Raw genomic sequence first — 27,443 nt, 5'->3', positions numbered from 1 at the left:
TTATTTCAGTGACTGGCACTTTGCTTTAAGAGGCGATACTTTTCCTTTGAGGTAAGTTGCTGACTATTTAATGACATCATAGTCGGGTTTAGTCTTTTGGTGTCGTCATAGTCGAGTTTAGTCTTTTCACTTAATGGTGCAGAGAGTTTCCCAAACAATTTTTGTCAAGTTTACATGCGTGAAGGTAAAGAGCAACATTAATTCAAGGAAACAATGCATTTAATTTTTGGGACCTAGTTTCAGAATTAACTGTTGTAATAGCTATACTCGGATGATTTTTGTGAATTTCTTCCCCAATGCTTTGAGTATACAAACCTGAATAGGGACTAACTTGATAGCTGTGCTGACAGTAAGATTTCGGACATTCCCACATTAGTATGTGCTTGCACATCACTAGGATAGTAATAGAAGCGCGTAATATGCAGTCAGTTGAACAAGACCAGGCAGTCCTCAACACTTCAGTCAGGAGATGGTGAATCTTTGAAATTCTCTCCCCCAGAGGGCTGCGGGTTGGCGGCAACAGATTTCTAGATATTAAACATATCAAAGGATGTAGGGATAATGCAGGAAAATGGCTTTGTGGTCAATCAGCTATGATCTAGCTGGATGGCCAAGCAGGCTTGAGGGACCAAATGGTCCACTCCTGCCCCTATTTCTTATGTTCCTATGTTTAAAATCATCTATCTTTGACCAGAGAGAAGAACCTCATCGGACACACCTATACTCTTAACACATTATACTCTCTCCATCTCCCAAGCCCGAAAAGCAGCAGTCACACTAGGAAGCGTGGGAAATGTGCAAGCCTGCAGGTGAGAGTGAAACAACCCCCCCCCCCCCCCCCCCCCCCCCCCCCCCGGCCGCAGCCAAAAAGCTTACTCCTGGCAAATGTCCAATCTCTGGAAAACAAGCCACATTCGCTTTTCAAAGAGAACTGTGGGACTGCTGTGTGCTCTGTTTCACGGAGACATGGGTCACTCCTACGTCACCGGACAGTGCCTTACAACCAGAGGGCTTCTCAATCCACCAAATGGACTGTACAGTGGCTGAAGGCTAGGGGAGGTGGGGTCTGCTTCCGAATCAACACTTCATGGTGTCTAGTTGTAGCAACACTGGTGAGTTTCTAGTCCCCAGACCTAGAATACCTGATGCTAAAATGCTGCCCCTTCTGCGGGAGTTCACCTCCATTTCTATCCCACCTGTGGATGTGAAGATCGCACTGGATGAAACATACACCACCGCAAATAGCCTTGAGATGAAACATCCTGAGGCTTGTTCATTGTGGCTGGGGACTTCAATCAAACCAAGCTCAAGACTGTCTTGTCAGGTTACCACCAACACGTCTCCTGTTCCACCAGAGGCTCAAACATCCTAGACCACTGCTACACAAATGGCAAACATGCCTACCGCTTTATCGCCCGCTCACACTTTGGCAAATCAGACCACAAGACTGTGCTCCTGCTCCTGGCTTACAAGCAAAAACTGAAGCGGGAGAATCGGTCAAAGAAAGCTGTGCAATGTTGGTCTGAGGAATCAAATGATCTTCTACAGGACTGCTTTGAGTCAGTGGACTGGTCGGTATTTAAAAACTCTGCGACCAGTCTGAACGAGTGCACCACTACAGTAACTGACTATGTAGAAGATTGTGTGCCAAAGAAGCAAACCCATGTGTTTCCCAACCGGAAACCATGGATGAACAGGGATATCCACTGCTTGCTGAAGTCTAGGTCTGAGGCATTCAAGTCAGGCGACCCTGACCTATACAGGAAAGCCAGAAATGATCTAAGGTGATCCATCAAAGATGCCAAAAGACAGTACCAGACCAGGCTCGAGTCCCAGGCTAGCCCCACGGGCCCCACCGACTATGGCAAGGTCTGCAAGACGTAACGGGCTACAAGATGAAAGCATGTAAAATCGCTGTCTCCAATGCACCCTTCCCTGATGAGCTCAATGCATTCTCTGCCCGTTTTGAGCAAGAGGTCAGTGAGAGCACTCCCTCCACCCCAGAAGCCTCGGATGAACCTGAGGTCACCATTGCAGATGTCAAGAGTAGCCTTCTCGAGTCAACCCACGGAAAGCGACTGATCCGGATGGGGTACCCGGACAAACACTCAGATCCTGCACGTATCAGCTGGCAGGGGTATTCGCAGACATCTTCAACCTCTCTTTTTCTTTCAACAAACTGAGGTCCCTATCTGCTTCAAGAAGATGACCATCATCCCGGTACCAAAGAAAAGCCAAGCAGCATGCCTTAATGACTATCGTCTGGTGGCTGTGATTATCTATCATTATGAGTGCTTTGAAATGGCTCAAATCAATTCCACCCTCCCAGATTGCCTGGATCCATTACAGAAATGCCTATCGCTGCAACATGTCCACAGCAAATGCCATCTCCATGGCCCTGCGCTCAATCTGGAGCACCTAGATAATAAAGACACCTATTCAGACTCCTATTTATTGACTATAGCTCAGCCTTCAACACTATTATTCCTACAAAACTCATCTCCAAACTCCGTGGCCTGGGGCTCGGCTCCTCCCTCTGTGACTGGATCCTGAACTTCCTAACTCACAGACCACAATCAGTAAGGAAAGGCAACAACACCACCTCCATGATCATTCTCAACACCAGTGCCCCACAAGGCTCTGTCCTCAGCCCACTTTTATACTCCTTATACACCTATGACTGTGGTCCAATTCCACTCCAACCTGATTTTCAAGTTTGCTGATGACATCACCGTAGCGCATCGGATATCAAACTATGATCAGACGGAGTACAGGAATGAGGTAGATAATCTGTTGAACTGGTGCAACGACAATTTCTCCCTCAATGTCAACAAAATGAAGGAGATTGTCATCGACTTCAGGAAGCGTAGTGGACAACATGACCCTCTGTACATCAATGGGGATGAAGTAGAAAGGTTTGAGAGCTTCAAGCTTTTAGATGTCTGGATCACCAACAACCTGTCCTGGTTCCCATCCCATACCAACACTATAGTTAAGAAACCCACCAACGCCTCTACTTCCTCAGAAGACTAAGGAAATTTGGCAACTACGACTCCAACTTTTACCGATGCACCATAGAAAGCATTCTTTCTGGTTGTATCACAGCTTGGTGTGGCTCCTGTTCTGCCCAAGACTGCAAGAAACTACAAGAGGTCGTGAATGTAACCCAACCCATCACGCAAATCAGCCTCCCATCCATTGACTCTGTCTACTTCCCTCTGCCTCGGAAAAGCAGCCAGCATAATTAAAGACCCCACGCACGCCGGACATACACTCGTCCACCACCTTCCATTGGGTAAAAGATACAAAAGTCTGAAATCGCGTACCAACGGACTCAAGACCGCTTCTTCCCTGCTGCCACCAGACTTGAATGGACCGACCTCTCATTAAGTTGATCTTTCTCTATACCCTAGCTATGACTGTAACACTATATTCTGCATTCTTGTTTCCTTCTCCATGAACAGTATGCTTTGTATAGCGTGCAAGAATCACTACTTTTCACTGTATACTAATGTGACAATAATTCAGATAGAACAAGGCCAAGCAAATTTGTTTTTTTTAACCAGCTACTACACCCCTTAACTGATGGGAAAATAAATCAATAATTATTGAACACAATTTGGAGGAAGCGCTTCAGGAGGGAGGATAATAGAAATCATTCTAAATGGACTTCATTGCTTAACATTAAGGCTGACTTGGCATTATCATCATAGTTGGTGTGATAAATATAATTCTCTCAGGCTGGGACTGCATCTGATAGTGAGGGAACTAATATTATTGAGCAGCCTCCATGTCCTTGCCAACCTACCTGACATAGATTCGCTACCTGCAAGTACATTTTCAGGGGTAAGCAGGCCTTCTAAAAACAGGACGTTCTCCACTATAATGTAAGATAACCCTAAACTAGGTATTCATCAGGTACCTATCCATCAACAGCAAAATTGTATATTTTGTAACAACCTATAATCAGGTGACCTGATGTATCACTAGAACCATCAGGCATACCATAAGAAGGTGAACCATTTGAATGAAGCTAATGTATAGGACAATCTGAATTATAAATGCAAACACCCATACTGTCCCATGGCCAATTGACCAAAACTCTCAGTTGAGAAATTTATCATTTCACTCTTGGGATGTAGATATCATTGGCAATGTGGGCTGGCATTTATTCCCCATCTTTAATTCTTGCATTTGCACACCTTTGGGGCTAGCAAAGTCTATCATGTACAACATGCCTTTGTTATATGGCCTTTCTTGCCACAGCTTCTAAATGTATTTTCCCTGTTCCACCGTTCATATGGAGAGTGCCACACCTATGGATGCTTGCATTTTACAAGATTTCTTGCTGTCAGTTCCGACCTTGACTCCACCTCCAATTTGGGAAGCATCTTTTGCAACCTATTCTGTGGACACCCTGATCTCAACAGCAAGCTTTAATGTTAAAAGACTTGCAGTGAGCAATTGGCTTTGAATTGCTACATTTCACTAAACACAAACAAGCCTATCTTGCAGAGTGTATTTGAGGGTCAGGCCAAACTCAGTTCTTTGCTAGCATTCTGAATGTTGCAATGAATTGCAAAATATTTCTGCCCCCTTCCTTGCTCCATCAATGGAATTTGAATCTCAGTAATTTTAGTGGCTTAGGTGAAAAGTGATTTTAAATTTATCCAGTACCCTGTTTGCTGCAAGATCATAAGCATTACACGTTTTCATTGAACGCTTCCTTAGCATCGCTTTTGCCCACCATTGCAGTTACCACTTCTTGGGTCATATTACTACTTTAATTTTTTGGAACTGTAACTATTTTTAAAAATATGCAATTACCAATCCAAAACCAGATTTAAGCATTGATCCTTGCTTGGCTTCGTTAGCAGTGGTAGCTTTCCTTTTCCTTTTCTCTAGATCACACTCTAGTTTCCTTGATTTCCGGAAGGTTGTTGTTGTTCACTTTGTTACATCTACTGGTTTACTTCGACTACTTTGAGTTGATTCACTGGCTTTTTCTGGTCTCCTGCCTCTGACTCTCTGTTCTCTCTGTGATCATGGTCGAGTGATCAGTAAGTTTGCGGATGACACGAAAATGGTTGGACTTGCAGATAGTGAGGAACATTGTCAGAGGCTACAGAAGGATATAGATAGGCTGGAAATTTGGGCAAAGAAATGGCAGATGGAGTTCAATCCAGATAAATGCGAAGTGATGCATTTTGGTAGAACTAATGTAGGGGGGAGCTATACGATAAATGGCAGAACCATAAAGGGTGTAGATACGCAGAGGAACCTGGGTGTGCAAGTCCACAGATCCTTGAATGTGACGTCACAGGTGGAGAAGGTAGTGAATAAGGCATATGGCATGCTTGCCTTTATAGGACGGGGGAAAGAGTATAAAAGTTGGGGTCTGATGTTGCAGTTGTATAGAACGTTAGTTCGGCCACATTTGGAATACTGCGCCCAGTTCTGGTCGCCACACTACCAGAAGGACGTGGAGGCTTTAGAGAGAGAATGCAGAAGAGGTTTACCAGGACCTTGCCTGATATGGAAGGGCTTAGTTATGAGGAGAGATTGGGTAAACTGGGGTTGTTCTCACTGGAAAGATGGAGGATGAGGGGTGACCTAATAGAGGTGTATAAAATTATGAAAGGCATAGATAGGGTGAATGGTGGGAAGCTTTTTCCCAGGTCGGTGGTGACGTTCACGAGGGGTCATAGGTTCAAGGTGAAGGGGGGGAGGTTTAACACTGATATCAGAAGGACGTATTTTACAGAGGGTGGTGGGGGCCTGGAATGCACTGCCGGGCAAGGTGGTGGAGGCAGACACACTGGGAACGTTTAAGACTTCTAGATAGCCACATGAACGGAGTGGGAATGGAGGGATACAAAAGAATGGTCTAGTTTGGACCAGGGAGTGGCGTGGGCTTAGAGGGCCGAAGGGCCTGTTCCTGTGCTGTATTATTCTTTGTTCTTTGAGTGGAAAAACAAAGGTGGGGTCAGTCCTGATTACTTTTTTTTAATTTTAAAAAATAATTGATATTCCTAGCCTTTGATAATGCCTGATTCCCACAGTCTGTTTTACTGGTCTTCTGGAATCATTCCTTGACACCAAGTCCAGGTCTGAGCTGATTTTCTTTTGACTGTTTTGTTGGAAAACACTTGCCACCAGTTTTGTCTAAAATTGGTCTTTGTCAACGATCTCGCAAGAAAACCGACCTCATTGCCAGTTTGTTGTCAGCTCACTTGTACCGCAGGATATAAGGATGAAAAGGTAGCCAGCACGGTGGATAGTTGAGCTTTATTGAATATGTATGGCTTGTTTATAGTCCAGGATGGAAGAGAGGAGAAAACCTGTTTCTCTGATGTCACATCTCTAATAAAACAGAGATGCATTGGGTTATAATACATAACTACTGTGGCCATGTTGTTAAGATTGTCCTTGAATTCCTCACAAACTTCAGGGATTGCATGAGCGGTATCTGACCCCTTTTGGAATTTAGTTCTTGTATCCATGTTTCATCTAGATCTCAACTGAGATGAGGATGAGCCAGCTGGCCTTGGTGCAATCCAAACTGCATTGATGAGCCAATTATTGCAGAGTAAGTGACACTGGTAGCACTTGGTGAGTCTGCCCATTCATTGATTTGCTGATTGGGAATAGGGTAATAAAAATGATAACTAATTGGGTTTGTCATGCTTTTTGTGGATAGGATGTACAAGAGCAATTTTCTTCATTATTGGGTAGGTGTCACTATTGGACCAGTTTGGCTAGTTCTGGATCACAGGTCACCTTAGCTCTGCAGTGGATGGTGGTAAACATCACTTTGTATGGTACACTCAACTGTTTTGCTGAAGATTGGCATCTGTAATGGTGGCGATCTTGGAAGAAGACTGAGAAATCTCTTTCACTCCCAACTGAAGATGGTTGGAAATATTTTAACCTGATCATTTGCACACACGTGATGGACTTGGACGTCATTGAGGATGGGGGTGTTCATTGAGCTGCCCTGATAGTTGTTTTAATGTCTTCTCATTTACAACAAGATGTTGCATGGTTCCAACCTGGTCTGTTGGATGCGAGTTTGTAATATCCTAACTCTTAAGGGTTGGGGATTTTAACAAAAAGAAAAGAATGTGGTTTACATACACCGATCCTAACGAAGATGTTCTCTGCACTGCAGAGTACAGCTGAAAGTAAAACAGCAGCACCATTTTAAAAAAAAATATAACATCTTTCCACCTTCAGTAATCAAGACAAATTACTGCAATTTATGCATACGATCAATAATATTCTAGACACATCATTAATCATTTATACACAATCAATCAGGAGGTCATCGATTCCTCATTGATTGTATACAATGTTCTGGAATTTGGCTATCCTGGACTCTAGAAATACGTTTTGAAACTTGAGTACTCTTCAAGCTAATTCTGCATCATTTTCGCGTGGTATAGACACTAAGACTCAATCCAGATTCAACTAAAGTTTCTGATATGATTTATTATTATTGTCACATGTATTAGTATACAGTGAAAAGTATTGTTTCTTGTACACTATACAGACAAAGCATACCGTTCATAGAGAAGGAAGCGAGGGAGTGCTGAATGTGATGTTAGTCATAGCTAGGGTGTAGGGAAAGATCAACTTAATACAAGGTAGGTCTAATCAAAAGTCTGATGGCAGCAGGGAAGAAACTGTCCTTGAGTCAGTTGCTACATGACCTTAGACTTTTGTAACTTTTTCTTGACGGTAGAAGGTGGAAGAGAGAATGTGTGGGGTCCTTAATTATGCTGGCTGCTTTGCCGAGGCAGCAGGAAGTGTAGACAAGAGTCAATAGATGGGAAGCTGGTTTGCGTGATGGATTGGACTACATTCATGACCTTTTGTAGTTTCTTGCGGTCTTGGACAGAGCAGGAGCCATACCAAGCTGTGATACAACCAGAAAGAACGTTTTCTGTGGTGCATCTGTAAAGGTTGGTGAGAATGGTAGCTGACATGCCAAATTTCCTTAGTCTTCTGAGAAAGTAGAGGCATTGGTGGGCTTTCTTAATTATAGTGTCGGCATGGGGGGACCAGGACCAGTTGTTGGTGATCTGGATACCATGGTGTTCACAACGCTAAGGGCCAAAGTTGGTACTTCTGGAGATGATTGAGAAATCATCTTGAGATCAAAGCAATCAGTCAGCATGGCATTGCCAAACTACTTAATCTTCAGTTTGAACAGTGTAAGAAACTGGACCTGGTTTTGCTAAAACTATATGGCTGATATCCGTTTCTCACTCGAGGCATAATTATATGCTAACCCTCTATTTTGTTGCAGTGAGTGTTGATTTGCCCTTGCATCTCGACCAGCAACTTGAGATTGTTGCTGACTATCTGACTTTTCTAACGTAGACTTGAATTTTCTCTACGAGTACTAATGCAAGTGAACTTTGGGTAGTTGCATGAGTAGTATTGCAATAGATGCCAAAAAGCTGTTCACATGATGTGATCACGAGCATTGCTCTTTTGAAGCTTTTAAAGAATGTTTCAAGGATTGTATGAATTTTTCAGCTAATCCATTGATTGATGTATAATGTGCAGATTTTATATGCTAAATACCATTTACTTTGAGATAATTCTCACTTGTGAAGTAAACTGTGAAGCATTATTGCTAACAATCTGTTCCAGTTTACCAAATTTTGTCCGTATTTTTTCAATGGTTTGGACAGTTGGGTTGATGGCATAACTTCTGGCCATTTTGAATGGATCAATTAAGACTAAGAGCATGTAATCCTTAAATGGACCAGCAAAATCTTCTACGTTGCCATGGCATTTTGAGCCAGTCCCAAAGGTGCAAAAGAGACCATGGTATATTTCTCATTTGTGACAGCTTTGACACTGTCCCACGTTTTCTTCAATCTGAGCATCCAGACCTGACCACCAAAAATAACTACGTGCTAATTCCTTCATCCTGACTGCACGAGGATGTCCTTCATATAATTGTTCAAGCAGACGAGGATGAATGATCACTTAGATTCCTCACAATAGATATCCACCTTTCAAAAGATCAATTCGAGCTTTCTTGACACATGGTTCAAAATCAGGATGCAGGCCGATGCGTTCCAGCTGTCATTCCTTTCAATATCATATCCATCACAATCCCCACCATGGGATCATCATCGGCATGTCTGTGAAGTTGAGAAGCTGTTACAGGCAAATGAACTACTAGCAAAAAATGAAGAATATTAGCAAAATTAGTTGTTGGCATCTGCTCAGTAGGTAAGGGTAAGCATGACACTCTGATTATACTTTATATTGTAAGAGTGTGAAGACAGGATCAGTGACCATCATTGCAGTCGGCTAGCAGCTAATGAAGATATGCTTTTATAAAGCCCAAAAATAGTAAAGGGTCGATGATCAGTCAATAGTGTGAAATGTGGCCATGCAAATAATGATGAAACCTTCATATGTCAAAAATTATACTTGATGCTTTTTCTAGCTGAGCATAGATTCAGCAATAGTCAAAGTACGTAACACACAAGTTCCCAAAAGCATAGTATGTGAAACTAGTGCCCCTCTCCGTAAGGTGAAGTGTCGCAAGCAAGCAGTAATGGGTAGCATCAGATTAAAATGAACCAATATTTCGGACTTTTGCAAAGCATCTTTGACATCCTTGTGTGCTTTCTCACATTGCTATCCACTCCCCATGACTGTTTCGCACATAGCTACATTATTAAAGCCATTGCATAATTTACTAAGTTAGGAGCTAATTTACTAATCCTAGAAAGGATTTCAGTTGCATCATATATGTCTGATACCTAGATAACAAAGACACCTATGTCAGACTCCTATTTATTGACTACAGCTCAGCCTTCAACACCATTATTCCCATGAAAGTCATATCTCCAAACTCCATGGCCTGGGCCTCGGCTCTTCCCTCTGCAACTGGATCCTGAACTTCCTAACTCACAGACCACAATCAGTAAGCTTAGGCAACAACACCACCTCCACGATCATCCTCAACACCGGTGCCCCACAAGGCTGTGTTCTCAGCCCCCTACTATACTCCTTATGCACCCATGACTGTGTGTGGCTAAATTCCCCTCCAATTCAATTTTCAAGTTTGCTGACGACACCATCGTAGTGGATGGGATCTCAAACAATGACGAGACAGAGTACAGGAATGAGAGAGAGAATCTGGTGAACTGGTGTGGCAACAATAATCTCTCCCTCAATGTCAACAAAACGAAGGAGATTGTCATCAACTTCAGGAAGCGTAGAGGAGAACATGCCTCTGTCTACATCAATGGGGACGAAGTAGAAAGGATTGAGAGCTTCAATTTTTTAGGTGTCCAGATCACCAACAGCCTGTCCTGGTCTCCCCATGCTAACACTTTTTTTTAAAAAGCCCATCAACACCTCTACTTTCTCAGAAGACTAAGGACGTTTGGCATGTCAGCTACGACTCTCGCCAACCTTTACAGATGCACCATAGAAAGCACTCTTTCTGGTTGTATCACAGCTTGGTATGGCTCCTGCTCTGCCCAAGACCACAAGAAACTACAAAAGGTCATGAATGTAGCCCAAACCATCACGCAAACCAGCCTCTCATCCATTGACTCTGTCTACACTTCCCGCTGCCTTGGCAAAGCAGCCAGCATAATTAAGGACCCCACGCAACCTGGACATTCTCTCTTCCACCTTCTTCCGACGGGTAAAGGATACAAAAGTCTGAGGTCATGTACCAACTGACTCAAGAACAGCTTCTTCCCTGCTGCTGTCAGACGTTTGAATGGACTTATCTTGCATAAAGTTGATCTTTCTCTATACTCTAGCTATGACTAACACTACATTCTGCACACTCTCGTTTCCTTCTCTATGAATGGTATGCTTTATATAGCGTGCAAGGAATAATACTTTTCACTGTATGCTAATACATGTGACAATAAATCCAATCAAAATCATGTGGTCCTTCTAAAATAGCTTCCATCTTTTTAGGTGTTTTATGTAGGCCTTTAGTATCAATAACATGACCCAAATACTGTTCTGACATCTAGAAAAGGTTACACTTTTTTTTCTAGATGCACATTCTGTGCGCTTGAAAATGATCCATTGTTGCTTCTAAATAATTCAGGTGCTCTTGTTAAGACCTTAAGACATAGGAGCAGAATTAGGCCACTCAGCCCATCGAGTCTGCTCCGCCATTCAATCATGGCTGATTTTCTTTTTTCTCATCCTCATTCTCCTGCCTTTTCCCCATGACCCCTGATCCCCTTATCAATCACGAACCTATCTATCCAGACAGACCCTGTAGCATTGTACATCAGGTGCCACATAAAATCAGATCCGTCAATCTTTGGAATAGGGCTAGTGCAGATATCATTCCAAAAGACAACTTTTTATAACAAAGACCTTTTCTGAGTAATGATGGTAAGCAATGGTTGAGATACAGCGGCTATATTCGCTCTATAAACGTCCCTGTGAAAGATCAATCTTGCTGAATTTCTGCCCATCTGATAACCCAGTAAACAAATTTTCAGTTACAGGAAGCAGATATTGATCAGCACACAATACTAGATTTATAGTTGTTTTAAAATCACCACAAATGCAAACTGAACCACCTGAACATGACCAGCATGTGGGTAACCCAGTCACTATTGTAACTGTTTCAACATGCCAGTGTTAACAAGTCATACTAATTCCTCTTTGACCTTCAGACAAATTGCATACGGCACTGCTCTTGCTTTGAGCTCTACCATGACCCTCCAAATTTGAGCTGGAAAATTACCACGGACCATGCAGTGAGGCACTCAACTCTACGTTGACCATGATGTAACCTTTTAATGTCATCATCTCTTCCATGTATGTCCAATCACATCGGCTGGTTTTAAAGGAAGACGTTTTGGCTTTTGTAAATATGTTCTCTCAGGAATTAAATATACAGCAGCACCAGTATCAATCTCCATCCTAATATGTTGTCCACTTAAATTCTGGGTTATTCTAAAGTTCTGTAATTCACCCTGTATGAATAAGATGTTCAGTTGAAACTCATGTTTCTGGACATTCTTTTCTTCATGAGCGTAATTCTTTTCTTCCATGTTGTAAATTATTTTTGTAGAATGGAACTTGCTCTTCTTGAAGGTACCTAGATTCTTCTTTGGAATATTATTCTCAGGGGAAGCTGGTCTAGACCTGCAAGCTTTGGCAGTGTGACCCATTTTGCCACCATTCTTGCATTGATTGTCCTTGCTGCAGTATTCATTTGCTGAACGGCCTATTTTGACGCATCGATGATATGCTTGTGACTGTTTTGACTTGTGTTAATTCCCAACTTGTGGATCTTCATTACTGCACCAAACTGTAAAGTTTCTTCCACCAGCCAATTCCATCAACAGAGATTTCCACTACTGTCTTTAATATCAAAGCCCATTCAGTAAACAGTCTTCTTTGGATAGCATCAATATGGAGACCACAAACTAGACTATCTCACAGAGAATCTTCTAATGACTCACCAAACTCTCACATGTTAAGGTTGCAACAAACTGTCATGCTTTCGCCTTGCACTGGATTCCTTCTGTGGAATCTGGCCGTTCTATGATCATTGGCTTTGGAGAATAACGTTCTTCATGGATCTTTGAGTCGTAAGGTTTGGTTCCTGGCTTTGATGGATGAACCAAGTTCCATAGCAAATTGAGTGTTTTACATCCTATTGTAATGAGGAAAAACTGGTATGAACAACCCATTTGCAATTTTATTTGCTCATACGAAGTGCTGAAAATGCTCTGATTCGGAACTGATTCATTTTCTTCATTGATAAGGCCCATAAATCCTAAATGACCCACCAACTCTTTAGCAGGCATTAGCAATTAGAGTGTGCTCAGTATGTTTTTTACTGTCTTCCCAGCACTCCCCTTTTTACCCTGGAGTCTTGAGGTTTTTTTCAAATGGCCCCAGCTGTACAGCAGACCTTCCCTTTTCAAATATGCCACACATGCCTGGAACCTCACCCTTCTCTGAGAAAATCCCCCCCTTTCAGAACACAGCTTTTTATTTCATGTCTTCCTGCACCAGTCTAATCCTGTTGTTGCTTCTCCCAACTTTCTAATATTCGAAGTGTGAGGACCCACGATGATTTTTTTTCTTTTGGGATCTTTTCTCCATGTTCTCAATGAAACAGAATCTTGACTTGTTGCCAATTTGCATGTCCCAGCTGTGGGGTGTGAGTTTTAACGAAAAGAATGTGGTTTACACAGATTCAAAAGAACATACAACAGCTTTTATTGAACGAGATGTTCTGAGTATAAGCTGAAAGTAAAACAGCAGCCTCTATTTGCCCAGCGATTAGTACTGCTGCCTCAATGCCAGGGACCCAGGTTCGATTCTGATCTTGGGTGACTCTGGAGTTTGCATGTTCTCCCCATGTCTGCATGGATTTTCTCCGCATGCTCCAGTTTCCTTCCACAGTCCAAAGATGTGCAGGTTAGGTAGATTTGCCATGGAAGTGTCGGGATGGAGGGGGGAGGGAGCTGGGCGGGATGCTCTTTCGGAGAGTCAGTGCAGAATCGATGGACTGAATGGCCCCATTCTGCAGTGTAAGGATTTTTTTCTTTTGGGATCAGCTCTTAAAACAACCTGCAACCCTCCTTAAATATATAACAAGGTTATATTGCTTTGCCTGTACTACTTGTTTTTTTTTCTGTGTAGTGCTGTGATTAGTTTTCTCCAGGTTGACAGCTCATTTTAATGTATGCCTGATCACTTCTACCTCTTATGAGCATTTCATTAAACCCAGACTGGCTATCTGGTATGGTTGTAATGGAATGAGAAAGGGGGTTGTAGGGTCATTCTCATCTTCTCTGCCTTGCATGTGCTTCCATCTCAATTGCTACTTAAAAGAAAAATCAAACTGACCTACTCCTGTTTCTGTGTCTCATATTACGGATCCATCCAAGGCATAACTCTCATATTCCTGTTTTGGGTGAAAAGGTTTTTGCATACACACATCATAGGCGGCACTAGATAAAGAGTAAAATCAAAAAGGAGCATTTGGGGTGCGAGAAATAACTGATAGATGGATAATAATTAGAACCACGTTTGCTGTGTGATCTTCACAAATCAAATAAAAAACATACAGTAGGAAAGCCCAGTAAATTTAAAGAAAGAAAGCAAAGTACATGAACTTACAAGGGCCTTTCGAGCTACACGAAATTTGTATTAGAAAACCGACGTTGGGTACTGTTCAGCATTGGATGGTTACAAGGCTGCAGAAGAGAAGCTAGAGAGAACCTGAGACCTTATAACTTCATCGTCTAGACCAGGATGTAGTTGCAGGTCACAGATATTGATGCTTTACTCAGAATGGAGGAAAGCAACACTTTGTGAAGAGCTTTCGAGTATATCTCTGTATTAAATTTCTTATAAACTTTTTTTTGAAAGAAAATCAAGTGGAATAAGTTTAATTTCCATCTGGGCTGCATGTCAAATGTGTTAGATTCAACCATACCAAGAATAGCCCATTTTGAAATATTTGCAGATACTGCCTGACAGAATTTTCTAGTTTTACAACATCTATTATTTCGCTATGCAAGTATTGAATGTTGATCATGAGTTGCCAATTTTATTGTCTGTATTTCAGATCTGAATAGTGCCATAACAAAAGATGAGGAGAAGCAGAAAAAGGTCACTAAACTTGACAAGAGCAAGAAAGATGAGAAAAACAAGAATTCAAAACATAACTCACAACCTGGGCCCAAAACTGAGAGTGTACCAAGTCACAGGTAACAATTGAATGAATTAACAAATGCTGTTAATGCAGAGAAGAACTTGATTAGTAGTTTAGTTATTAAAGGATTGAAGCATCTTGTGACATACTTTGACTTTGGAAATTCAACCCATGATTTGTGTTTGCCCCTTTATTGTCTTTTTTAATAATTGTTTTTGTGAAGGAAACGGAAAAATAATCTGGCAGGAAATGACTTGAACAAAAAGCACAAGGAAGACACCTCAGAGCTACAAATCAACAAAGAAGTAAAAATTGAGCAAAAGGTACGTTGTGGTGGAAATTAGGCTGCTGGCTTCTATTTTCCCCAGCTTCCCAGTATTCTCTTTATTTTCTAACAGTGCAGTTGTCAGTTTGCAGTTTTTATGGTGCTGCTTACTCGCTTGTACCTGACCTATTTTGGTATTTCTTTCCTGTGACCCAATAATGCAGTTTTATTATGGAGATTATCAAGGCCAAGCCTGATTCTCAGTTGATATCCAGCCCTCTATTCCAGTGATGCTGAAGCAATTCATAGCATCCCCAGCTGCCTATCAGCCAATTTGGTTTGCAATGCAGATCAAACCTGAAACATTGTAGCTTTGGGGTATACTGTTTGGGTATCTTTACCCAATAAAACCTCAGAGGTTCATAGAGGTTTATAAAATGATGAAGGGGATAGATAGAGTGAATGTTCAAAGGCTATTTCCTCGGGTGGATGGAGCTATTACAAGGGGCATAACTATAGGGTTCGTGGGAGAGCCCTGAATAGAACATAGAACAGTACAGCACAGAACAGGCCCTTCGGCCCACGATGTTGTGCCGAGCTTTATCTGAAACCAAGATCAAGTTATCCCACTCCCTATCATCTTGGTGTGCTCCATGTGCCTATCCAATAACCGCTTAAATGTTCCTAAAGTGTCTGACTCCACTATCACTGCAGGCAGTCCATTCCACACCCCAACCACTCTCTGCGTAAAGAACCTACCTCTGATATCCTTCCTATATCTCCCACCACGAACCCTATAGTTATGCCCCCTTGTAATAGCTCCATCCACCCGAGGAAATAGTCTTTGAACATTCACTCTATCTATCCCCTTCATCATTTTATAAACCTCTATGAACCTCTGAGGTTTTATAAACCTCATTTTATAAACCTCCTGAAAATGATTGCCATTGAGTAGGGCTTATTCTGGGCTCAATGTGAGAGAAAGATTAGAAAAACATTTTAGTGATTGTGCAGTGTTTTTACTTGGAATTTAGACAGATAGTGGGGTTAATGGAAGACTTGGGATTGATCTGGTTACTCGGGACCAATATTTATAAGAGTAGTATATGATATCTATTTTGGGTTAAGATAATCAATTTCCATGTGGTGGTTTATTATGTCTCAATCCCTATATAATATCAAAATAGTTCATTATTTATTACAGGAGAGCTATGATTCTACAGAAACAAAGCTGAAAGGAAACTTGTTGAAGAGGTAAAAAATAATTTTTGTGCCGTATGTTTTAAAATTAAAAGTGAGATTTTAAAAATAAAATCAACACCAGAAGTAGGGTATTTGCCTCATGTGCTTTTGTTGGCTGAGTTATCCATTCAAATATATCTTTTCCTATATTCTTTTTGTTTAAAATGAATATTTATCCACTTCCCTTTCTAAAGCAATGTTATGGATTCTGCTTTCGTCATTGTTTCTGGTAGGGCATAAAAAGCCTTTCTTCTTTCAACAAAAAAACTCCTTTCTTCCTCTTTGGATGATGACCTTGCACCCTTGTTAGCAACTGTCCAGTGAAGAGATTTTCCTGTCCAAAGTCTTCATAATTCTCAGATCTTCTGAATTCTAACAACAACAGCTTGTATATTGTGGTCTTGAAATTTAGCTTAAGGAAATTTTTGTTCATCCAGTACTGAATGTTAGACATGCAGTCTGACAACATCTTATTAATATGGCACCTTTTAATATAATAAAACATCCCAAGGCACTTCTCGGAAGTTTTAAAGCAAAATATGGCACTAAGTCGCAAGGAGATATTAGATGATGACCATCGTCGGAAGGTTTTAAGCAGTAGAATGCACTCTACCTGCCAAATTGGTATTTTTCTTTTCCTTGAAGTTCTCTTTGTCAAATGAGTGTTGTCAAATGGGGAAGTTGTTAGGTCATTTTAAAACCATCAGTTGAGTTGGTACAAGTTGAGTTGAGTAAAGGGAAATACAGTGTCATCAGGGCGGAAATTAGACGGGTAAATTGGAAGGAGGCATTCTTGGGGAAAAGTACCGAAGGAAAGTGGAGGATTTTCAAGGAATGTTTGTCTGGAGCTCTGCATGACAACGTTCCGATGAGACAGGGGGGTGTTGGTAGGGTACGGGAACCGTGGTGCACGAAGGTTGTGATGAACCTGGTGAATAAGAAAAGAGAGGCGTACAGAAGGTTCAGAGAGCTAGGAGGTGTTAAGGATTTAGAGGAGTATACGGGATGTAGGAAGGAGCTTAAGAAGGAAATTAGGAGAGCGAGAAGGGGTCATGAGAAGGCCTTGGCGGGTAAGATTAAGGAGAATCCCAAGGCTTTCTACAAATATGTCAAGAGTAAAAGGATGAGATGTGAAGGCATAGGACCCTTAAAAGGTGAAGGGGGAAAAGTTTGTGCGGAACCGTTAGAAATGGCGGAGCTGCTTAATGAATACTTTACCTCGGTATTCACGGTGGAAAGGGATCTGGGTGGTTGTACTGCTGGTTTGCGGTGGACAGAAAGGATCGAGCATGTGGACATAAAGAAAGAGGATGTGTTGGAACTATTGAATGGCATCAAGGTTGGTAAGTCGCCGGGACCGGATGGGATGTACCCCAGGTTACTGTGGGAGGCGAGGGAGGAGATTGCGGAGCCTTTGGCGATGATCTTTGCATCGTCGATGGAGACGGGAGAGGTTCCGGAGGATTGGAGGATTGCAGATGTGGTCCCTATATTCAAGAAAGGGAACAGGGACAGCCCGGGAAATTACCGACCGGTGAGTCTAACCTCAGTGGTTGGTAAGTTGATGGAGAGGATCCTGAGAGACAGGATTTATGATCATCTAGAGAAGTTTAGTATGATCAAAAGTAGTCAGCACGGCTTTGTCAAGGGCAGGTCGTGCCTTACGAGCCTGGTTGAGTTCTTTGAAAATGTGACCAAACACATTGACGAAGGAAGAGCGGTGGATGTGGTCTATATGGACTTCAGCAAGGCGTTCGATAAGGTCCCCCATGCAAGACTTCTTGAGAAAGTGAGAGGGCATGGGATCCAAGGGGCTGTTGCCTTGTGGATCCAGAACTGGCTTGCCTGCAGAAGGCAGAGAGTGGCTGTGGAGGGGTCTTTCTCTGCATGGAGGTCAGTGACCAGTGGAGTGCCCCAGGGATCTGTTCTGGGACCCTTGCTGTTTGTCATTTTCATAAATGACCTGGATGAGGAAGTGGAGGGATGGGTTGGTAAGTTTGCTGACGACACCAAGGTAGGTGGTGTTGTGGATAGTTTGGAGGGATGTCAGAAGTTGCAGCGAGACATAGATAGAATGCAAGACTGGGCGGAGAAGTGGCAGATGGACTTAAACCCGGATAAGTGTGTAGTGATCCATTTTGGCAGATCCAATGCGATGAAGCAGCAGTATAATATGAAGGGTACCATTCTTAGCAGTGTAGAGGATCAGAAGGACCTTGGGGTCCGGGTCCATAGGACTCTTAAATCGGCCTCGCAGGTGGAGGATGCGGTCAAGAAGGCGTACGGCGTACTAGCCTTCATTAATCGAGGGATTGAGTTTAGGAGTCGGGAGATAATGCTGCAGCTTTATAGGACCCTGGTTAGACCCCACTTGGAGTACTGCGCGCAGTTCTGGTCACCTCATTACAGGAAAGATGTTGAAGCCATTGAAAGGGTGCAGAGGAGATTTACAAGGATGTTGCCTGGATTGGGGGGCATGCCTTATGAGGATAGGTTGAGGGAGCTTGGTCTCTTCTCCCTGGAGAGACGAAGGATGAGAGGTGACCTGATAGAGGTTTACAAGATGTTGAGAGGTCTGGATAGGGTAGACTCTCAGAGGCTATTTCCAAGGGCTGAAATGGTTGCTACGAGAGGACACAGGTTTAAGGTGCTGGGGGGTAGGTACAGAGGAGATGTCAGGGGTAAGTTTTTCACTCAGAGGGTGGTGGGTGAGTGGAATCGGCTGACGTCGGTGGTGGTGGAGGCAAACTCGTTGGGGTCTTTTAAGAGACTTCTGGATGAGTACATGGGATTTAATGGGATTGAGAGCTATAGATAGGCCTAGAGGTGGGGATGTGATCGGCGCAACTTGTGGGCCGAAGGGCCTGTTTGTGCTGTGGCTTTCTATGTTCTATGAATTTTGTGGATCACTTTTTTTTTGCTCAGGTCTACGTGTCAGGAATCCTTTGAAGATATGCTCATGGGTATGGATGAACAGCTCAAAGAATTTTGTGCCAGAAAACAGAAAAATAAGGATAGGAAACACAAAGAAAGGGTAATTATGCATAGTGTTGAACAAGATTTGGAGCCATCAAGCCTATTCCAGTTGGAGACCATGTATTATTCCCTTTCAGGATTCTTCTTCATTCCATCCCGTTGCCACAGCCCCCCCCCCCCCCCCCGCCTCCATAAATGTGTTTCAGTCTATGCTTGCATTTGCTCACTTTGAGCACCAAATGGAAGGATTGGGACATGGGGTGTCATATCACAATGTTATATTCACATTCAGTGTAGACTAATTGAGTTTCTGAAGGTAAGGAACATTTTCATGCATTTTGGGCCAAAAGATGTGTCCTTGGGTTCCAACTGTTACGTCAGTAGTTACCTATTAAATGTTGGAAGGATTAAAAACGCTCGTAACATCTGGAATAACAATTGTACAATCCCACATCAACAACTTGCTGGAGATGAGATTGAAAACAAATTTGGGGTAAGAAAGTAGGAACAGAGTAGTAATCTGACTCTAATTGTCACTCTGCGGGTGTTCAGGCCCACTGAGAATCAAGATTGAACTGGAAAGTGAAGCAAATACGATGCAGCCTGCTATAATGGATTCACTGGCAATGGGTAAAGGCTCAACCACTTGGAAGCATATCAGTGTTTCAGGCTGCTTGTCAGTGGGGATCATGTTTTTTGGTAGCACTATTAACTTGTATTTTTTAAAGTGGCTTTTCAAATGGTCAGAAACGTTGTAGAGGTACCACAGCCTTTATGCTCCATCTTCAGATGACCAAATATACACAAGCAAAGCCAATCTCTTTTATACCTTGATAGTATGCAAGTCTAATTAGAATGAAGTTCAGACAGTGACTTTATTTAAAGAGAATGGGGCCTATTTTACCATTTTGATTCTAAGTGCTGCACAGACTTGAAACTGGGAATGTTTCTGATCCGACTCTTAGACCCATTCTGAGGCCACCCCATACGCACTCTGCCAGCAAAAATGTCAGCAATTCCGAATCGCACTGCACAAGCCTGTGGGTGGGGTTTAACGCGCCCGAAACCCTTCAGCTTCGATCGGCGCCTCCAACTGCGCATGCGCAGAAAAAAAATGATAGAATGCTGCTTCCCTGCCACGTCCCTCCTGGGCCGGATAATGCCTTCCCTGACCCCCGCAGACATTCCCCCACCCCTACAACATTACTGACCCCCTTACACACACACACCCGCCCCCCCCCCCGCCCCACTGATCTCAGGCAGAGTGGCAGCCGACCGCCTCCCACCCCAACCAATATCAAGCAGAGAGCCATCGGACACTCAGCACCTACCTCCTCACTAACTGGAGCGCCCGAACCTGACTTCTATGGAGCATGCCTGTTTCGCACCGATTCTGGATAGGCGAATGTGGTGGCAAAGGGGGAAGTGCCAGTAAGGTTGGGCGTGCAGCCCATTAAGTCTATTTAAATACATGCAAATGCATTTAAATAGCCGCTATGCCCGTTTCGGGCGCGCTCCCAATCGTGTCCATTTTTGGAGGAACTGGCGCAGACGCGGATTGCGCTACTTGCCTCACGCCCTACTTTACCAAGTTTTCATGCCTGAAACAGGTGCAAAGCGATGGTAAAATCAGGTCCAATGTTTCTTTAGGAAATCCAACTCCATCATAAAAGTTCAACTTTTTGCGAATAGCTGTTGTTCACGTGTATTATATCAATAACAGCACTTGAAAATACATGTGTGAAGAGTTTGGCAATATTATGTGAAGTACACTATTTACATGCAAGTAGTATTCAGTATAAAATTATTTTTACAGGAAAAGACTATTTCCTCCAATAAACCACAAGACAAGGAGGAAAATACCCTTGGCAGGTAATATTTTTGGCTAGTGTGATTTTGAATTATTTCTACATGGCAATTTTTATTTTATTATCCATTTTACATGTAAAATAATCGTTGTAATCTGGTTTACTCTGTTCCCATATTCCTTCATCCCTTTTCCTTCATCTATTCAATATAATCTTAAATGTTGACAATCTCTGCCTCAACTGCCAACACAATGTGAATTCTCTATACAAGGCTTTGCAGGAAGAAAATCTGCCGTCTTTGCCTACTCTGATCTACATAGACTCCAGAGCCACAGCAATGTGACTTGACTCTTAACTGTCCTTTGAAATGGCTAAGCAAGCCATTCACTTGTAGGTGGCATACCAGCACTTGCTCGTGGGCAATAAATGCTTATATTGCCAACAGTGCTCTCATCCCAAGAACAAATTGAAAATGTCACCTATAATTATAAACATTACTGTCCCATAATCTGTGTTCTAACAGAAAGCAATGTCGTTTTTCAGTGTTTGGTCATCTGAATTTAGTTTAAAATGTAATGGATCAGGTTTAAAAACTCCAGTGTTTTATGAAGCCCACCTGAATCATAAGTTTTGCATCTTGAACTTGGCTAGGATAAGTATGATATGTTCCACTTTAGGTGTGATTCAGAAGACCCACTAGGGAGTTTTTATCAAACAACATTTATTTAAGAATATAATTAACATGTATAGTAAGAAAGTTGGCAAGAACTTTTATCAATTACGAACAAGAAACAAAACGACCACTATAATGTATAACCCTTAAAGATATCTACAATGTTCTAATCAAACCAATCCCATAGACAAAAGACCCCTTTCACAGGTTTAACACAGCGCAGACTAATGCTAATGTGATGCTGGAAATTGAGTCCTTTGAAGTCTGTAGTTCTCTGGATTCATTCCGAACAATTTGAAGACAAGGCAGCTTCCCAAAGCACCAGAGATATTCTGGTCCAGGCCCAACAATAGCAGATTTTCACCCTTCAGGGAAAAAAAGAGAATTTCCAAAGAAAAAAAAACGGCGGGGGGAAAAACACTTATTTTTAGCTTGCTGTCCCTTCTAAAACTTCAACTCAATACTGCAGCTCCAAACTGGGGAAAAAAACTGTTCAAAAACACATGACCGCCCTCATAACAATGCAGGATCGTAAATCTAATCCCAGAGTAAAGACAACCCCATTTAAGCCACTTAAGTAGCAATAAAAGGACTCATCGTAGTCAGCCCAGCAACACAATGACATGAGCTGAGAAACTGAGAGAACTGCAGAGATCATGATTTAAAAAAAAATCTCTTAAAGATGCACTAATATCTCACACACGAGAATTCTAATGAGAACCAATAAACAGTTGCCCTGGTGAACAGAATTATCGAAACTCAAGTGACACTCACTATAGTTTTAACAGATCAGTAAACTGCATTTACCAATCCAGTTAAAAGTTCATGTTATTGTTTGTTTCTGCTGAGAGTGATTTTGACTTTTAACCACTGCTACCCCCAAGCTTAAAGCCTCTTTTAAAGACCTCCTTACAATTAGGCTGCCCTCTGGTTGTGGACTGTCCTGCCAATTTTAAATATTGCTATTACTGTAAGTTTACCAATCAACTGTTTCCTGAGAAATTTTACCCCTTTTTAATTGAAAGCTTTTTGATGATCTGACCAAGTATATGTATTCTTGTACTTTTAGACCAAATGATGACCTGAAATCAATAATCAGTGATAGAGACACAGCTGAAAAGCAAGCAAACAAAGAAACTCCAGAGAAGGAAGATGAGCTTTCTGAGGAGTAAGATGAGAAACCTTAAACCTACCTTTCTGTTTGTTCTGTTTGTTAGTGGTGAGAAGCTCAGTGTTCCGTGGTGTAATGGTAAGCTCTCTGGACTTTGAATGCAGCGATCTGAGTTCATATCTCGGTGGAGCCTTGCTCTCCTTTACCAATGCTGATAATTGATTTTCTCAAGGACATTTCCAAAAGAGATACTGTCTGGGGCAGTGTATTGATAAATACAATTGTCATCAATAGAATTGAGATCATTCAAATTTCTTGAACCTTTGCCAGTCCTATGATTTTTCTCTATTTGCTAGTTTCTTGTCATTGGACAGGGAAGAATGCAAAATGGGCATTATATCCAGAAGCAGGTAGGGCTCTGTTGCTCTGAGACTTCCCACCAAGACATCTTCATTCTCCCCTTGAAACTATACCTGATTCCCCTCATCTCATCACTGCTCTGCAATAGGAAGATTGGAAATGGAGAATGGAACAATCACTTCTGGCTCTCCTCTTGCTGTGGTTTGTTATATTGGTATCCCTAGTACACTGCTTTACCACCTTGTAGCTGTTAAGATTCCAGTTGATATAACTGGATGGAAAGATCCCAGAATTGAACCCTGGCTCAAACAACTAAACTTTTACTCTTTTAGAAAATGTGGATCGACAGGGTGACAGGGTTGCTTTTAACAACAAGAACATTTATTAAACATGGAAAATTTAACTATGACACAGTGCCCCTTCACTTCCCCCATTATTTCCATAAATGTACTCAGATTTCAAGGATAACAGTTTGCACGATATACCTTGTGCTATAATATTCTCAATAGACACACCCACTGTAACCCAACAGGCTAACTGTGGTCAGACAACACCCCACTCTGAAAGCCAGTGGCACATGCAACTCAATCAGTCTTCTGTGGGTTTCTCTTCAAACTCTCTTCCCCCCCCCCCCCCCGATGATTTTCACGCAACTATTTCCAAAACCCACTCTCAAAAAACACTCTTCTTTCTAACAATGCTTTCCCCAGCTGTTTTCATCTAGGATTTGCCTCATGATTTTTCAACTTTCTTTTCAGTATTCCTTTGTCTTGAGTGTTTTTAAGCTTCTACACAAACAGATCTAGCCACTGCTTCACAGGCTGTAGTAAAATAAGTGAACCTTAGGATCACTTTACTTATATTTGGCTTCTCACGAGCCAATTTCTTCTCAGCTCTATCTGTGACTTTGCTGAACTGTTCCAGTTTAATTTCAAACTTCCTGGAAACATCATTGTTTTCTAGTTTCCTTAATTCTTTAGATTTCTGGCACTTGCTTCCTTGGTCTTTACCCTTTTCTACTAGCAGAGATGTTCCCTGTCTCACTGCTAAGCTCTTTCTACCCCTGTTTACAGTTAAAATTGAACTCAAAACTTTTTTTTCCCTAAAAGTGACCCTTGGTTGATAAGCAACAGCTCATTCAAAGAACAAAGAAAATTACAGCACAGGAACAGGTCCTTCGGCCCTCCAAGCCTGCAGCGACCATGCTCCCCGACTTAACTAAAACCCCTTACCCTCCCGGGGACCATATCCCTCTATTCCCATCCTATTCATGTATTTGTCAAGACGTCCCTTAAAAGTCACTACTATATCTGCCTCTACTACCTCCCCTGGCAGTGAGTTCCAGGCACCCACCACCTGTGTAAAAAAAAAAAAATCTGTCTTGTACATCTCCTTCAAACCTTGCCCCTCACTCCTTAAACCTCTGCCCCCTGGTAATTGACTCTTCCACCCTGGGAAAAAGCTTCTGACTATCCACCCCGTCCATATCTCTCATAATCTTGTAGACTTCTGTCAGGTCGCCCCTCAACCTCTGTCGTTCCAGTGAGAACAAACCAAGTTTCTCCAACCTCTCCTCATAGCTAATGCCCTCCATACCAGGCAACATCCTGGTAAATCTTTTCTGTACCCTCTCCAAAGCCTCCACATCCTTCTGGTAGTGTGGTGAGCAGAATTGAACACTATATTCCAAGTGCGGCCTAACTAAGGTTCTATAAAGCTGCAACATGACTTGCCAATTTTTAAGCTCAATATCCCAGCCGATGAAGGCAAGCATGCCGTATGCCGCCTTGACTGCCTTCTCCACCCGCGTTACCACTTTCAGTGACCTGTGTACCTGTACACCCAGATCCCTTTGCCGATCAATATTCTTAAGGGTTCTGCCATTTACTGTATATTTCCTATCTGTACTAGACCTTCCAAAATGCATTACCTCACATTTGTCCGGACTAAACTCCATCTGCCATCTCTCCGCCCAAGTCTCCAAACGATCTATATTCTGCTGTATCCTCTGATGGTCTTCATCGCTATCTGCAAAGCCACCAACCTTCGTGTCGTCCACAAATCAAACCAGTTACGTTTTCCTCCAAATCATTTTTTATATATACAAACAGCAAAGGTCGCAGCGCTGATCCCTGAGGAATGCCACTTGTCACAGCCCTCCATCCAGAAACGTACCCTTCCACTGCTACCCTCTCTTTGACCGAGTAAGAAGTCTCACAACATCAGGTTAAAGTCCAACAGGTTTATTTGGCAGCACAAGCCACAAGCTTTGAGCGCTGCTCCTTCATCAGGTGAGTGGGAGTTCTGTTCACAAACAGGGCATATATAGACACACACTCAATTTACAAAATAATGGTTGGAATGTGAGTCTTTACAGTAAAGACTCACATTCCAACCATTATTTCGTAAATTGAGTGTGTGTCGATATATGCCCTGTTTGTGAACAGAACTCCCACTTACCTGATGAAGGAGCAGCACTCAAAGCTTGTGGCTTGTGCTGCCAAATAAATCTGTTGGACTTTAACCTGGTGTTGTGAGACTTCTTACTGTGCGTACCCCAGTCCAATGCCGGCATCTCCACTTCTTTGACGAGCCAGTTTTGTATCCACCTTGCCAACTCTCACCTGATCCCATGTGACTTCACCTTCTGCATCAGTCTGCCATGAGGGACCTTGTCGAAGGCCTTACTGAAGTCCAAGTAGTCAACATCCATGCCCTACCCTCATCAATCATCTTCGTCACTTCCTCGAAAAACTCGATCAAGTTAGTGAGACACAACCTCCTCTTCATAAAACCATGTTGCCTCTCTCTATTGCGTCCACTTATTTCCAAGTGGAAATAAATCCTGTCTCGAAGAATCCTCTCCAACAATTTCCCTACCACTGATGTAAGGCTCACCGGCCTGTAGTTACTTGGATTATTCTTGCTACCCTTCTTAAACACAGGAACAACATTGGCTGTTGTCCAATCCTCTGGGACCTCCCCTGTAGCCAGTGAGGATACAAAGATTTCTCAAGGCCCCAGCAATTTTTTTCTTTCTCATTCTTTCCCATCCTTTCTCCAATCTTTATTTACTTTACACGTCATAAACACTTTTCAGCACAATAGAAACAACAGTTTGAACTGAAACCAAAATTTCCCCCATACATGCAAACACCTTTGCCTAACACAAATCTAACTAGAATTTTCCCTTTCATTATATAGAAACACTAAATTAAACACACTTAATTCTATACCTTACTTCCAATATTTAGCAGGAGGCAGAGAGTGGGTATAGATGGGTCTTTTTCTAAATGGAGGTCGGTCACCAGTGGTGTGCCCCAGGGATCTGTTCTGGGACCCTTGCTGTTTGTCATTTTCATAAATGACCTGGATGAGGAAGCGGAGGGATGGGTTGGTAAGTTTGCCGACGACACGAAGGTTGGTGGGGTTGTGGATAGTCTGGAGGGATGTCAGAAGTTAGAGGGACATAGATAGGATGCAGGACTGGGCGGACAAGTGGCAGATTGACTTCAACCCAGATAAATGAGTCGTGGTCCATTTTGGTAGGTCAAATGGGATGAAGGAGTACAATATAAAGGGAAAGACGCTTAGTACTGTAGAGGATCAGAAGGACCTTGGGGTCCGGGTCCATAGGACTCTAAAATCGGCCCCGCAGGTGGAGGTGGTTAAGAAGGCATATGGTGTGCTGGGCCTTTATCAATCGAGGGATTGAGTTTAGGAGTCCGGGGATAATGATGCAGCTATATAAGACCCTCGTCAGACCCCACTTGGAGTACTGTGCTCAGTTCTGGTCGCCTCACTATAGGAAGGATGTGGAAAAGATTGAAAGGGTGCAGAGGAGATTTACAAGGACGTTGCCTGGATTGAGTGGCATGCCTTATGAGGATAGGCTGAGGGAGCTCGGTCTTTTCTCCTTGGAGAGACGTAGGATGAGAGGAGACCTAATAGAGGTGTATAAGATGTTGAGAGGCATAGATCGGGTGGACTCAGGCTTTTTCCCAGGGTGGAAATGTCTGCTACGAGAGGACACAGGTTTAAGGTGCTGGGGGGGTAGGTACAGGGGAGATGTTAGGGATAAGTTTTTCACAGAGGGTGGTGGGCGAGTGGAATCGGCTGCCATCAGTGGTGGTGGAGGCGAACTCAATAGGGTATTTTAAGAGACTCCTGGATGAGTACATGGAGCTTAATAGGATGGGGGGTTATAGGTAGGTCTAGAAGGTAGGGATGTGTTCGGCACAACTTGTGGGCCAAAGGGCCTGTTTGTGCTGTAGTTTTTCTATGTTCTATGATTATAGATCACTTCACAATCA

General features: G+C 42.6%; 1 protein-coding gene across 3 annotated transcripts in view; it reads left to right on the top strand.

Annotated features, from left to right (window-relative positions):
• Nucleotides 1–27,443, top strand: part of LOC144495615 (DNA topoisomerase 1-like) — a 104,404-nt gene that overhangs the window by 8,323 nt on the left and 68,638 nt on the right. For all 3 annotated transcript variants that reach the window (XM_078215832.1, XM_078215834.1, XM_078215833.1), the window contains exons 3-8: nucleotides 14,609–14,750; nucleotides 14,919–15,018; nucleotides 16,165–16,214; nucleotides 19,128–19,236; nucleotides 20,995–21,050; nucleotides 22,729–22,827. In XM_078215832.1, coding sequence (XP_078071958.1) covers nucleotides 14,609–14,750; nucleotides 14,919–15,018; nucleotides 16,165–16,214; nucleotides 19,128–19,236; nucleotides 20,995–21,050; nucleotides 22,729–22,827 — 556 coding nt within the window. The remainder of the gene's footprint in view (nucleotides 1–14,608; nucleotides 14,751–14,918; nucleotides 15,019–16,164; nucleotides 16,215–19,127; nucleotides 19,237–20,994; nucleotides 21,051–22,728; nucleotides 22,828–27,443) is intronic.

Source organism: Mustelus asterias, chromosome 7 (assembly GCF_964213995.1).
Source record: "Mustelus asterias chromosome 7, sMusAst1.hap1.1, whole genome shotgun sequence".
Lineage (NCBI taxonomy): Eukaryota > Metazoa > Chordata > Chondrichthyes > Carcharhiniformes > Triakidae > Mustelus > Mustelus asterias.
The sequence above is the reverse complement of the archived record's forward strand: the minus strand, read 5'-3'. Positions and strand labels throughout refer to the sequence as shown.